Source organism: Brassica oleracea, chromosome C9 (genome assembly GCF_000695525.1).
Source record: "Brassica oleracea var. oleracea cultivar TO1000 chromosome C9, BOL, whole genome shotgun sequence".
In the NCBI taxonomy this organism is placed as follows: Eukaryota; Viridiplantae; Streptophyta; class Magnoliopsida; order Brassicales; family Brassicaceae; genus Brassica; species Brassica oleracea.
Window position 1 is genome coordinate 41,505,924 of NC_027756.1, and position 13,884 is coordinate 41,519,807.

The 13,884-nt window shown below is 33.9% G+C and overlaps 2 protein-coding genes and 1 long non-coding RNA gene across 11 annotated transcripts; 2 read left to right on the forward strand and 1 right to left on the reverse strand.

The window, feature by feature from the left end:
- Positions 1-1,694: 1,694 nt before the first annotated feature.
- LOC106316345 (uncharacterized protein At5g39865-like) lies at positions 1,695-2,770 on the forward strand. Its single transcript, XM_013754223.1, has one exon. It carries the CDS (start codon positions 1,876-1,878, stop codon positions 2,710-2,712), a length of 837 nt encoding a protein of 278 aa, XP_013609677.1. The 5' UTR covers positions 1,695-1,875; the 3' UTR covers positions 2,713-2,770.
- A 4,074-nt stretch (positions 2,771-6,844) lies between these two features.
- On the forward strand, positions 6,845-8,513 carry LOC106316609. Its single transcript, XR_001264892.1, has 3 exons — positions 6,845-7,152; positions 7,745-8,270; positions 8,376-8,513. It is a non-coding gene; the product is annotated as an uncharacterized LOC106316609 (long non-coding RNA).
- Positions 8,514-10,745: 2,232 nt separating this feature from the next.
- Positions 10,746-13,116, reverse strand: LOC106316484. 9 transcript variants are annotated; one of them, XM_013754380.1, is made up of 9 exons: positions 12,759-13,116; positions 12,410-12,480; positions 12,195-12,300; positions 12,016-12,048; positions 11,820-11,936; positions 11,578-11,726; positions 11,380-11,494; positions 11,139-11,289; positions 10,746-11,038 (listed from the first exon to the last, which is right to left on the reverse strand). In XM_013754380.1, the coding sequence occupies exons 1-7, from the start codon at positions 12,804-12,806 to the stop codon at positions 11,431-11,433; spliced, it is 588 nt and encodes a 195-aa protein (XP_013609834.1). In that variant the 5' UTR covers positions 12,807-13,116; the 3' UTR covers positions 10,746-11,038; positions 11,139-11,289; positions 11,380-11,430. The 9 variants fall into 9 exon arrangements, 7 of the variants coding, with proteins under 7 accessions (XP_013609834.1, XP_013609833.1, XP_013609832.1 ...); XM_013754379.1 differs by having other exon boundaries at positions 10,746-11,061; XM_013754378.1 differs by having other exon boundaries at positions 11,139-11,494.
- Positions 13,117-13,884: the final 768 nt, after the last annotated feature.

Genomic DNA, 13,884 nt, shown 5'->3' on the forward strand with positions numbered 1-13,884 from the left:
AAAATTCGATTTTGCGTTTTGAAGAAAAACTCAATTTTGCGGTTCTGACGGAAAAACTCGATTTTCTGGTTCTGGCGGGAAAATTTGATATCAAAATTTAAGCAAAAAATCGATTTTATGATTTTAGCAAAAAAACTTAAATTTTAGAAATCCTAGGTTTTGTGACCATTGGACAGTTCACGTCCATAAAGCCCAAAACCAACAAAGACTATTTTCTTAATGGTCTCCCACATTTTGTCCAATAAAAACCAATGGAAAAAATGGGTTTGTCCATATTAAGCCCGTTTGTATATGGACATGGACAACCATTGGACGGTCCGCCCATTTGACACCTCTAGCCAGCTTCCACTTTGACTTGTGCATATTTTCTCTATTCTCTTGTTCCTAAAATCTCATTAGGGGACTTGTGCAAATTTATAAAACTATAATCAATTTAGAAAAGAATAACAAACAGTTGCTGAAACTGATTTCGTTTGGGTTCACCTTTCACATGTTGTGTTTTGCTTCCGGGTAAGATCTAAAATGAAGATTGAACGACACCCTTTTATTCCTTTTTGTGATTACCCAGAGTCTTATTACTCGATACTAGAAATTAAAGTTCGTAACGTTTATACATATTCTATAATTCTTTTTTTTTTTGTCTAAAGCAAGTTAAGACAACAAAATACTTTGCCTAAAAATACAAATTGACAATGTAGAAGATGGCAAAAGTATCGATATAGCTATAACACAGTCAGAATTTGAGATGATCTATAGTTTTGTAGCTACCAGCTTTATGACCGCAAGTTTTTTTTTTGTCAGCAACATACACATATTCAACTAAGATTCTACAAACCACATTGGAAACCCGCAAATTTTATATTTCAGAAAGTTTTATTGTTATTACCAAAATGTATAAACATTAATCAGAACTAATGTAACTTGTATTGATCACAATTTAATACTCCTTCTATATCTGAATATTTGTTTTTTAGCTTTTTTATATTTGAAATTAATGTTTTAGAGTATAACTAATGTATTTATTGTAACTGGCATGAAAAAAACATATACATAAATAGATGGATAAAATGATGTAATAAAAACATAGTAGTTTAAGGTGGTTCATCAGTTTTGTTACATCTCGAACATAAAATGATCTTATTATTAGAGGCGATATCAAGCTAATATTGTGCAAGTTTAAAGTTATATTGAATACAATATATATAGTAGTATCTCACATTTTAATTCTCTAAACTATACAGATTCATAGATGACAACGATCAGATTTACAACTATTTGATGCAATGTATTTGATGGGATCTAATTGGTACGATGTATTTGATGCAGTACTTATTGTCTAAATTTAATATCCAAATTTGAGATACATCAATATAATTTATTGTTGAAAGTAAAAGATAAACTAAAACGTAAAAATATGAGTGGTGAAACTTTATCAAAGACAAAAAAAATGTATATATTTTGTTTTTATTACGGTGAAAATGTTAAAATAACAAATTTTCAAATACAGAGTAACCATGACACCTGATGGAAAACTTTATGAATAAAGAGATACACTGCCATGTATCATTAACTCCTGATTATCTCTTAATATGTGTGTTCAAAGTTCAAACTACACATTTTGGGAAATGAAGAAGGCATTAAACAGAGAATACAAACTAATGAGCTATAATTAGAATCTACCCTTTTTTCCACCCAATATATAATTGGTAACGTTAGATAGCACCTCTTCTTTTCACAACCAATCTTGTTTTAACAAAACCAACAATACTCTCTCTCTCTCTCTCTCCAAAAAAACTCCATTTCTCTGCAAATCCAAATCAACAAAAACCCTAATTTAGCTCCTTGAATCTCTTCAACTTCTCCGCCGTTTCGTCAATGTGGCGGCCGTGGCGCAAATCGTCGGTTAAGATTCACGACACCTACTCTCCCACCGCTACCGCGTCCTCCTTCTCTTTCAAAGACATCCACCACCTCTGCACCGACGATTCGTCTTCCTTGCCTTCTTCTCCTTACAGTTCCTCTTCTCCCTCACCTAACCGCGTCTCCAGAGTTTTCCACCGAGTATGCGCGTCGAATTTGATCCTCCGATCCTGGCCAACTCGTCCGTCTAACCAGCTCCTCCGCGCAGATTCCGCACCTGTCAATCTACGCCGCAATCCTGAACCTGAACCGAAGCAATCCAAAGCCGAGCCAGATGCTCTACGGATTTCTCTCCCTGGCGCGGAGAGCAGCATCGTCGTCTACTTCACCAGCCTCCGCGTGGTTCGTCCTACGTTCGAAGAATGCCGAGCCGTCACAGCGATCCTCCGTAGCTTCCCCGTGAGAATCGACGAGCGAGATCTCTCGATGGACGCGTCATTCGCGGCGGAGCTGGAGCGGATCTTCGTCGGAGAGAAGAAGGATCTCCAGAGCAAGACGAAGGCGCCGAAGCTGCCGCGCGTGTTTATCGGCGGTCGTTACGTCGGAGGAGCGGACGAGGTGAAACAGCTTCACGAGATCGGAGAGCTGAAGAAGCTCGTGCAAGAGTTGCCGAGGATTGAGCCACGTGTGTGTGAGACGTGCGGCGGTCACAGGTTCGTGCCGTGCAACGTCTGTCACGGTAGCCATAAGGTGCACACGGAGAAGCTAGGGTTCAGAACATGCTCGACTTGCAACGAGAACGGGCTTGTTAGGTGTTCATCTTGTTTGTTCGTTTCCGCATCTCACGCCTAACTCCTAGATTTTTTGTTCTTAAAAGTTCTTTTTTGTTCTAATAGAATAATTAAAAATATACTATATGTTTTTATTATATTTCAGAAGTTTCCGATCTGTAAAATTCGAAATGGAAAGAGAAGATGCATCATCAGCTTGTTTTTAGATGATGAGATTTGTCAAAAGAAAAATGAAATCATTAGATCAGTATCAGTGTGATGTGAACGTGATTAGCAGCTAATTATTTTATTTATCTATCTTAAATATGATTATTTGCTGTCAAAGAGTATGCAATTCTTGTTATCTTTGAAATTGTATGATTAGTTTGTTCGTTTATCAGTCATTGCGTTATTTGCGTCCGCTTCATTATTTCTACGGACTGGATCGTGTGCAAATTTTAGTTTTATGAAAACATATAAAATAATTTTGTAAAGGTCTTATTTCTTTTTTAATTAGAAATTTTGCATAAAAAGTTTTGGAGAAAGTGTAAATGTTCTTTTTACACATGCTTAGAAACAGCAACGGAAAGGTTATTGCGACCTGCTATTCGTATTTTTGTTTGCGTACAGATGGTTTATATTGACTAAATGTTCATGTGGAGGGCCATTATGATACGGATTTCTCGACTTAAAATAAATTGGTCCCAAGTAGATTGATCCAAATCACTTATATACGTATTTTTTTTATTTTTGATGTGGGATGATTTAACTACGGTCTGGATCGGATTAATGAAGTAGAATGTGGAACATGTCTCTGATACCATGCTAAATTTTATGGGTTTCTAACTTAAATCTAGTTGACAGTAAGTGAATGACCCAAAATTTTTTATATATTATTCAAATCTCTTATATATTTCAAATGTGGGATTTTTCCAACGTATTAACAAATTTAAATTCTACAATCCGTGATTAGTTGCAAGATGCTGCAATTGATAAACTACAAACATGTGATCTTAGGTTATGGTCGCATGTCACCATCACTTCTAAACGAACAAGGCCCTACTAAAATATGGTTAGGAAGAAAAGAATGGCTCAAATTGGTGGACTGTTATTTTAGCACAACAAAAAACAGATGCTTACTGCAAAAAAAATAGCAAAAAGAAAATAATAAACCTTGCAAATGTAGCAAAGATAAAATCACTATAGATGAAAACACATTTCTGGCCTCGCACATTCATTCGAAGTCATTTTTTCGATTATGACGTCTTGATCCATTTATTACAGTAACGATTCATACATGAATGATTGATTGTCTATAGGAGCGTGTTAACATGCAAAAGAATACTATCGGTTATATTTTATAAAAAATATTGTCATTTGTAGTTCATTAATGTAAAACAATTGTCCAAAGTGGTAGACTATCTGTCTAACGAGCATCTTGATACGGTCAAACAAAATTATATTACATTTACTTTTGCGGTTGGTTGCGGTTGTTGCGTTTTGCAACGATCACTCAAACCGTTCTAAATCGTTTGAAACCGTTTTTAACCTCTTAAATTCAAAAGCTGGTTTCAATTAAAGTTTGCGGTTGCGAACGGTTATGGGAGGGTAACATTTTTTTATTTTTTTAAAAACAATATAAATACAAAAATAAAAATAAAATTTTTAAATTGAAATAATAGAAATACTAAAATATATCTATTATATTTTAATTTATATTATAAATAATCTTGAAAAATTTAAAAATATAATTTTAAAAATATAATTTTTGTATTTATAATAATATTATGATGTTAATATTTTTATAATTATATAAAATGTAAATATTGTTAATTTATTATTTAACTGATGTTGTATTTGGTGGTTAACCAGTCTTAAATATCCCGCAAATGCACCAATTTCTAATTGTAGTATTAGTTGTACAAATCTCTTAAAATCGCAACCACCTACATCTGCAAATTCCCGCAGCCGCAGCCGCTGCGATTACACCAGTCATGCCATTAATCTTGTATTTAGATATTAATCTCAATTACATTTATTCCAAAACTAATCTATCTATCTATATAAAGAAGGGTTTCCTTCACTCCTAGGCCATCCACATCAGATTCCATGTCACTAATTCGGAGTCTATGGTGACGACAAGTGTCACGGTCAATCAAAAGTCAATGTTTCATTAATTTTTGAATTTAATGGGTTTTATGTGTTTATAACGGTCCAAATACATCTTCTCTGAAAAAAACGGTATACGAAACTTAGGGAAAGTGGCCGTCGAGCAACAATTCCCGTTCAGTCAACTGTCAATAGAAATTTAACGGTTTCACCGGTGACGAACTATTCCGATCAATGTCAGTCGGAAGTCGAATAGACTTCTTTAATCTGGAACCGTTACGGAAATTAACTTGGTTCATGTATCTTCATTAATATTCACATTAATACCTACTCTCTACTTCTCACACGTTCTCACATTCAATGAATCTCTTCATTCATTCCTTTGTGTTAATCCTCCATTATAAATATGAAGGTTTTCTTCCAAAAAAATCATTAGTTTATTTCTCTTAATAAACAACACAAAAATTTGATGAAAAAAATTTGTTAAGCTCATCGTTGTACTTGACGGATTGTGACAGAAAAATGATAAGAAACTGAAAAAATGGATGAAAAACAGAATAAACAGAGAAGAAGAGAAAATAGGAAGACGATATAAGAGGGGAGATAACTTTTTTTAGTGAACTTTTTTTTAAAAGATCTATTTATCTTTAGCTCATAATAATTTTCAACATCTTGGTGTTGATTTTTCATTACTGTGGCTCCCTAAAAGGTTGTTGGCCCTGATCTCAAGGATACAACAGTTAGTGCAGACACTTATGGATATAGAATCATGTGTAAGTATGCATGATTGTGATTTGTGAGTATATTTCAATTACATATTTTCCATACCGACTACTGGATTATGAATTCTATTTAACTTGGCTGCTTATGTGTCTCTAAAATTGGCTGAGTTTTGATATATACATAGAATGCATTTTTCTTATTATACTTCCAAGTTTGAGTCTGCATATATCACAATAAAATGAGAACGGTGGACAAATTAGTTGAGTGTGGAATACTAAACATATTCTTACATTAAATTGAAGCGTTGTAGTTTTGTCCAAACATTAACTTATGCCTTATTTAGAACACTCACTTCCCATAACATATGTACTATTTTCTTGACAAATGACACCTGCTAACCTAATAAAAAAACAATCACAGCGTTGACACATTTGAAAGAAAATTCGTTTAACCGCACCTCCTATTTCGGATAAAACAGCTAGAACTAATACGATATGAAAAACAATAGTTTAAAAAAAAAAAATATATATATATATATATATATATATGAAAATGTTTCATTGGACATCAACCTAAAATAATATTTTAGCACATAATTAATAATATAATATCAAAGACATAAATTTTAAAAATATTCATAAGAAAAAATATAATCTAAGATTTTTTTATTAAAAATTATTTTACTTATTATCAAAATTATCATAATTACAGTAGAATAAACAAAGAAAATATGTAAAACTATAATGTATTCATGAATATTTTAATATTAAGATGACCATGATCTATAATAAGAATAACAAAACATACACAATAAAAGTTAATATCGCCTTAAATTTTAAATAAGCTAAATATTTTGAAATACTCTTTAACTGATATATTTATGTATTTTTGGTTCCCGATTTTTGGTTCCCGTAGCGTAGAGAGAGAGAGAGAGAGAGAGAGATATTATGCTAATAGTAAAAAATAGTTTTTTTTTGTTAATTTTAAATTAAGAAAATAATATATCTCGTATATATCTCTTGCAAATGTAAAACTAAAACACAAACCACAAATCATATAAAAAATAATAATCTTGATTACAAGTAAATTATATTCCGCCCGCCGATCCTAGTATATATATATAATTGTTGGTGTCTCTCATGTGTGTCCACGTGGAAACTCCTTTCCTGTAGAGACGACACGTGTCCGTCTTCTATGAAACGCAGCACTTCATTTATGTTGTATTTATGTGGGCTTCTAACGGTTAGGCTTATTTCTATTGTTATTTTGGGCTGATGAATTTATATGTTTAATGCTGTCCGACGGCCCATGAAAGAAAGCCTTAACTCATATGAAGTAGAAAGAAATTTGGGGTCGGACACTCCTCTTCTTTGAGAGGCGAGTTGGCGACGCCTGAGCATCTTCCTAATCTCTGAAACAGTTTGAGATGTGGCTTTTTCTTCAAGCCACCTCTCCCACTACGTAACATTTAATTTTCTCTACCACTACCTTCTATGAATTTCAGTGATCAATCCTATAAATAGTGACAATAAATTCCCCAAATTTCATTGCCTCACACAATTCCTTCATATTGCTAAAAAAAAAAAGCGTCTTCACCACAAATAATCATCACACAATTGCTTCCTGGACAAGAATAAGCTTAAACAGCTGGAATGGTTACTTCCCACCCCCTACTATCCGATGTGAAAAGGTTGGCCTTCTCATCTTCCCTATTATTTTCCATTTAAAAATTGTGGTCACTGATTATCTTCACCCTAAATATTTGGTTAGCTATATGCAACAACGTACATATTTAGATTCAAGAATTCTCCAGAAGAAATTCGTGTTTGCCGTAGTGTAACCCTATAGGAAAAGTTAGAGATGCAGTACTGTACTGAACACATAATTTTCCGTTCTTTGTAGGATTGATACGTCTAGAAATCTAAATGAGCACCATTTACGAAAATGGAACCCATGGACTGAATGTGGGACTTATAGACTGAGTCAATCATATAACGTAACAAAATGTTTTATAGTTATTGGACCTTTTGTTTGAGAGTGAAAATAGATGATGAAAGATGAGATAATGTTGATGTCAAAGAAGTTTAATCTAAGTTGCAGCATCCACATCTCTGTTTTTATTTATTCCTTTTGTTCTGTTATCTCTTATCTGTCTCAAATCTAAATCATATTTAAAAAGATTCTAACTTTACGAGGCTTTCTTCTGCTTTTAACTAATGTGTACTCTTTTAGCTCCTCTCTGTATTGATTTTGTGAATAAACACGTTTACCATTGCTTTCAGGAAGTGGAAGATGATTCCTTACGCTGCTGGTGTCATTGTCCCTCTAGCTTTAACCCTTTTGGTCCGCAACGCTAAGAAAGACGAGAAACGAGGACGTCGGTGGAGAGCCAGGTCATACCGTTAGGAACCACCGGTTCAAAGATCCCGTCAGCTCTCACTGGGAAGACATCTCCACTCTCCCAGAGCTCTTCGAGATCTCGTGCAAGAACCACAGCTACAGGTTTTCCCTCGGGACCAGGAGGCTGATCGCTAGAGAGGTCGAGACTAGCAAAGACGGGAAAGTGTTTGAGAAACTTCATTTGGTGATTATGAGTGCAAGACATTCGGGCAGACGCTTGAAGCTGTGTGTAGTTTTGCTTCTGGTTTGGTTCAGATTGGACACAAGTCGGAGGAACGTGTCGCCATTTTTGCGGATATGAGAGAAGAGTGGTTCATTCCGTTACAGGGTTGCTTCAGGCGCAACGTCACTGTGGTTACTATCTATTCATCTTTGGGAGAGGAAGCTCTTTGTCACTCGCTCAATGAGGTTAGCTTCTTTGCTTCTCTTCTCTGTTTGGCCATTTAAGTTAATTTAAATGGAATACATTATATTTGACCAAGCTGTATTATCTTTTTTACATTTCTTTTGCAGATATGTTGATTGTGTTCACGGCAACCCACAAACAAGAAATAGAGAGTTACATCGTTTCTACAGAAGGAGCACTCTCCATTTTTTTATCTCTCTTACAGTACGAAGCGGCAAAAAAAAATACACCGTTAATAAATAAATCAGGATATTGTGATTTTATCCTTATACTAGGGACTGTCCCGGGCGTAGCCCAGGTTTGTCTTCTATAGTTTTAGAATCTATAACTTGAATTTATAACTTAACATTTGTATTTGTAAATGTACATTAGAATCAATTATAAATTACAAAATAATAGAAAAATCTAAATTTATTTTATGTATTCATTGTTTTCCAATGAATTCAAAATGGTTAAAACTTACAATTTGTTGTGTATTTTTTAGGAAATTTTATATAGAATGGTCAGAAAAATGGACTGGCAGTTATTAAACTTTAGTAATGTTCAGAAATCTATTTTATTTCGATTATTTTTATGTTAAATAATTGATAAATTTACAAATTATTTAACCATTGTTATGGTTTTAGAATTATTGAGTTAGGTCTTCCGTCCTCAAAAGGAAGTACAAACCAACATATTAACGGGCTTCTTCCTTCGTTTATTTCAGTTGAGAAATTAAGTTCATTGGTCTAACTCAGTTCACAGCTAGGCAAACTTGGTTTGATATACATATTTGTCTTTTAGTATTGTATTGAATATTGATTCTTATATATATACAAACCAACATGTTAACGGGATTCTTACTTCATTTATTTCAGTTGAGAAATTAAGTTCATTGGTCTAACTAAGTTCACAGCTAAGCAAACTTGGTTTGATATACATATTGAAAATGTTTTCTAAGTGACCAAGAAAAAAAATATGTGGAAAATTTGTCAAATGGTGTTGATGAAATCTCAGCTGATATAGGATAAATGAAATTAGTTAACATGGTTTTTGTTTAAAATAGCTCATGATTTAAATCTGTTATTTTTATGCCAAATAGAACCATCTTATGATCCGGGATAAGTTAAATCAAAATATAACCAAAACTACAAAAGAGTATTGTCGCTTTATCGCTATATTTGAAGTACAAACCCATAAGTTGTGCTGATAAGTAGTATGATGTTTGAGGTTGGGTTATGATCTTGGAGGTTTTTTGTTGTTGTTGTTGTGGAGTTTTTTTTTTTTTAAATATGCACTAGATCTCGACCCGCACAACCGTGCGGGTTTTATTTTATATACTAAATCATTTTAGTTTATAAAACAAAATTTATCAATAAATTAATATAGTTTAGTATTATGTATTATCTAACTCTATTATACCCGTGTTTATGTGATTTATGATATTATTATTATAAAAAAAGTCAAGTTTTGTATTCTTGTAACAAATTTTGTCTTGAAAACATAATTATGTAACAGTACTATTTTACATATTTTTTATTTCTAAATTTGAAATATATATAAAAGTTAAATCAAATTGGACCTACTGTTAAAAACTAAATCAAATTGGTAATAGATAAAACAATTTTGGGATACTGTTAAAAACATCAAATTTTTAACACTATAATATATTGTGCCTGTAAAATATTACGGTGCAATTAGTTAGTCTGTAATTCAGATTTGGTGTATATAATTTGTTTTATAAACGCAGTATACATATGGTGATTAATTAAACCCATTTGGTATAGTGTTCGTCGTTAGTCTAAGGGGTTAGTCGAAATTTGATTTATAATGGTTTACATCCTGGCTATCTATAAATTTATTTTACATTTAATAAGGATTAAAAATTGGTCATGTTTACCATTCCGGTTTTGTAGGAGTTATGGTTATATTAGTTGTGATATATTATTAAACCATGTTATTAGTAATAAATAAATGATAACTGATTTCTAATGAGGGTCCATTTTAAAAAAAATCTCACATGAATCAAGGTTGTGACTTCTGTTTTAATATATAAGATGAACGTGTTTCCAAATAATGATCTTATTAAGATGCCTACATTAATTAATCTGAAATTGTAATAAACTATGAATTAGACTTTCGCTAGTTTTAATTTTTTATATTCAAACGGAAGTAATATCTTCGAGAGCAATAGTTTTTTTTTTGTCTGTTTTTTTGGTTTTGTTTACCAAATCCTAACATTTCTTTTAAAAAGAGTGGAAGTAGGTTGTTGTAACTGACATTTTATTGTAGGCTCCCGCATGATTTTGAATGGCGTGAAACTGAAAATTTTAAACTATGAAAATTCTAGTAGACGATGGTGATACACTTAAATTTGTTTAGTTGTAGACTATGCCTATCTAAGTACTTTGTAGTTTCGTTCGGTTCATTTTACCGCCTACAAAAAAGATGGACTAATGCATTAAGGTAAGAAGATTTTCAATATGCAGAAACCCGTCAACACAGCCTTTTTTTTAATATAAAATCAAAGTCTCTATCCTCCGCGTGGGAGGTAGTTTGCTGAAGATGCAAGAGACAACAAAAGTTCAAAATGGGGAAAACATAGGAATGCAGAAATTTTAAAAGACATGAAAGGTAAGTGGGGTTGACAGTATGATCGACTTAAAACTATCATTCACGGGGGCATTTTGCGGCAGTTTTCTTTCTCTGCAATCAACGCCCATTGCTATCTTCGCCCCTTCAACCGTGTTGCTGGCAGATGCTGTTAGTTGTCCATCTTCCCCGTCAACCACTGCAGTTGGGTTGCTGGTGCAACTGTGAGACACAGTTGTACATGTGTTTTTAAAAATCTGTAAGAAGAATTTTTTTTGGAAAACTCGTGTGTAACGCACCTCTGCGTGAGCCTGAGTGCAAAAGGAGCTAGCATCACTGATTGCAGAGACGGTGAAGGTACGGTGGTTAGGGGTGAAACTGTATGGAGTCAACACGAATTTGGAAAACATAGTCCTTCCCAGCTAGCTCTTGCCCTTCACCCTCACTTATCTGTAGTAGATTTAATGTTTTAGAGCCATTCAGAGTGATCGTGACCACTGTTAACGTAGAAAAAATGTAGCACAGTAGCAAAAATGTAACTCGTCGAGAGCCAGAGTGTCTGCTTCTTGCTCGGTGTGCTTACTCATCTCCCTATCGAAGACCACAAAACGTGGCACAATCGTCGCCATCATCATCTGCTAGCTCAACACGGAACCTGTAAAAAGATGCCGATAAATGTTAAAGCCTATCTAAGTAAGGGTATTCGCTTATATATGGATCAGGATGTAAACTTCGTACCTGTTAACCCCGGTAATGTTCGTAGAAACACATCTGTTGCAGCGAAGCGAAGTGCCAGATTTGTCTAACTTCATGCTGCATCCGGTGTGACCAACCATTTTGTTGGAGTACCCCAACGACCAGAGCTTTACATAGGAAATCGGCTTCCTCTGTCTTAACGGATTCAAAAGAGTTACCATTTGCTCGTGCAATTTAGAAGACACAAAGAATTAACTAAATTTGTTGCAACCCCTGAGTGTTACCTGATCGCTAGAGTTGGAGATGAACGTGTTTAAATCTCCAATTGACACAAGCTCTTTCTTTTTGATCCCTTCCATGGTATCAATACATGGAATACCTCTGCTGCTGCACCTCCCAAACTGCAGGAAGAACGTATGTTTGACGAAGATTGACAGACATTTAAATTTGAGTTTAAACCAAGACATAATTAGTTGTAACCTGCTTGTGAACTCTTCGATGGCAGGAATGTTCCTGTCAAAATAAAACTTGGATGTGGGTGTGGAGTTTAGATAGAGGTAACCTGCATAAGCAAGTTTTCCAGACTCTGGTATTAAGTAAAAGATTTACGGAAACTAGAGAAGTAAACATGTTGTAAACTTAACAATACATGACCATACCTCAATAATTTTAGGATTGACAGATTGGGTTTTATTGCCAGAGCTTAGAAGACCCCTGAACGTTGCTGCAACTTTGTCCCATAAGGACAAGTAAACAACCACCGTACTGGTATTGGAGAATATAAGAGTTATTTCAAATAAGGAGGAAATGGAGATAAGGATTATAATTTTTTGTAGCTCAGTTAATGACTTTATGTGTCAATGAGAAAGCGTACCACAAATCGAGCTGTTGCTGCAGCGTTGTTAAGGGCACACCCTTGGACGGACCAAATTTGCCCAACAACATCTGAAAGTTAACGAAATCAAATATTACACTATGGTTGTGTCATAATTATATGGTAAGGAATTTTTTTTTGAAATTCCTTAAAAATATCAGGGAGTTCTATGTTTGTGTTTGCAAGAGAGATGGTCAAACTTGCGATCGTGGATCACAAAATTCTGCATAAGGAGACATAAGAGTAAAACCACACATTATTTAGAGAATTGATAAAGCAGAGTTGGAGTATACGATTTGTGATAAAGTGAAGATAATGATACCGAGAAGGGTGGTTCTCATAAATTCACCGTTTGTCTTGACGTTTCGCGAATCCCATATATCATATATGGGGGCATGGAATGAGATGACTCGCTTGAGCAACAGAAAAATCAGAGGAAGACATTTTCGATGAGTGGATGAAATCTAATCCGGTTCAGAAAAACTGTGAATTGAAATGAGATGCAAGGGCCTGGTGTTTGACATGAACTGGGAGAAATTCGAAGCGGATATATAACCCAGCCATTATCGAAGGGTTGAGTAAAAACTGGAAGATGTAGAGATAGATGAAGATTAAGAGTTTAAGGATTCAATTTGAGAAGTATAAAGGTTAAGGTTTGTGATATGATGAACCCTAAAAATCTAAACTGAAGACGAAAGGGTTTTTATTTTTTTTTATCATAATACGGTTTTAGTAAAATGGACCTAAGCTGGACATTCTATTAATGGGCCACCGAACGCATTGGAGTGAGTGATGCCACAAAACAGATGGAAATAACAAACGTAAAGATTAACTAACCATTTAATTTCTATGCGGAACCCACTTATATAAGGAAGTCGCTGACGTGGCAAAAAAGAGAGTTCTGATTGGTCGATTTTATTTGGGGACGTGGACAACCTCCCTACTCCTCATATATCTCTTTTAGTATTAGTTAGATAATCAGTCTCCTCTGTTGTTGTATATTTTCGCAAAAGTTATTATGTTGAAATTTATTACAAGAAGTTTGCGTTCTCTCTCCATGTTATGAGCTTACTACTGGTTTTAAGGTATATGGTTATCACATTTTAGGTGAAGCCCAAAGTTGAAGCTGAATCATCGGTTAACAAAATCTGTTGTAATGGTAAAGTGGTTGAATTGTAGTCCTAAACAAAAGTATAGATCGGAAGCAGAACTAGATGGAGAGATATCTTTGAACAAGACATTAAACTTAATGCTTGGCTCCGAACCAGCGTTCAAGAGAGCTCGAGACAATTAAAAAATAATTGCGGTGTTCAACAACATGCAAGAAAAAAACAATTTCTATATGTCTTCATCATCTTTATTGTTTAGTTGAATATTTTTTAGTTCCATAAAATAAAAAATTTATTTAAAATATAAAATTAACAACATTGAATTTTTTTAACAATATCATAATTCATTTATAAAAACAAAAAATA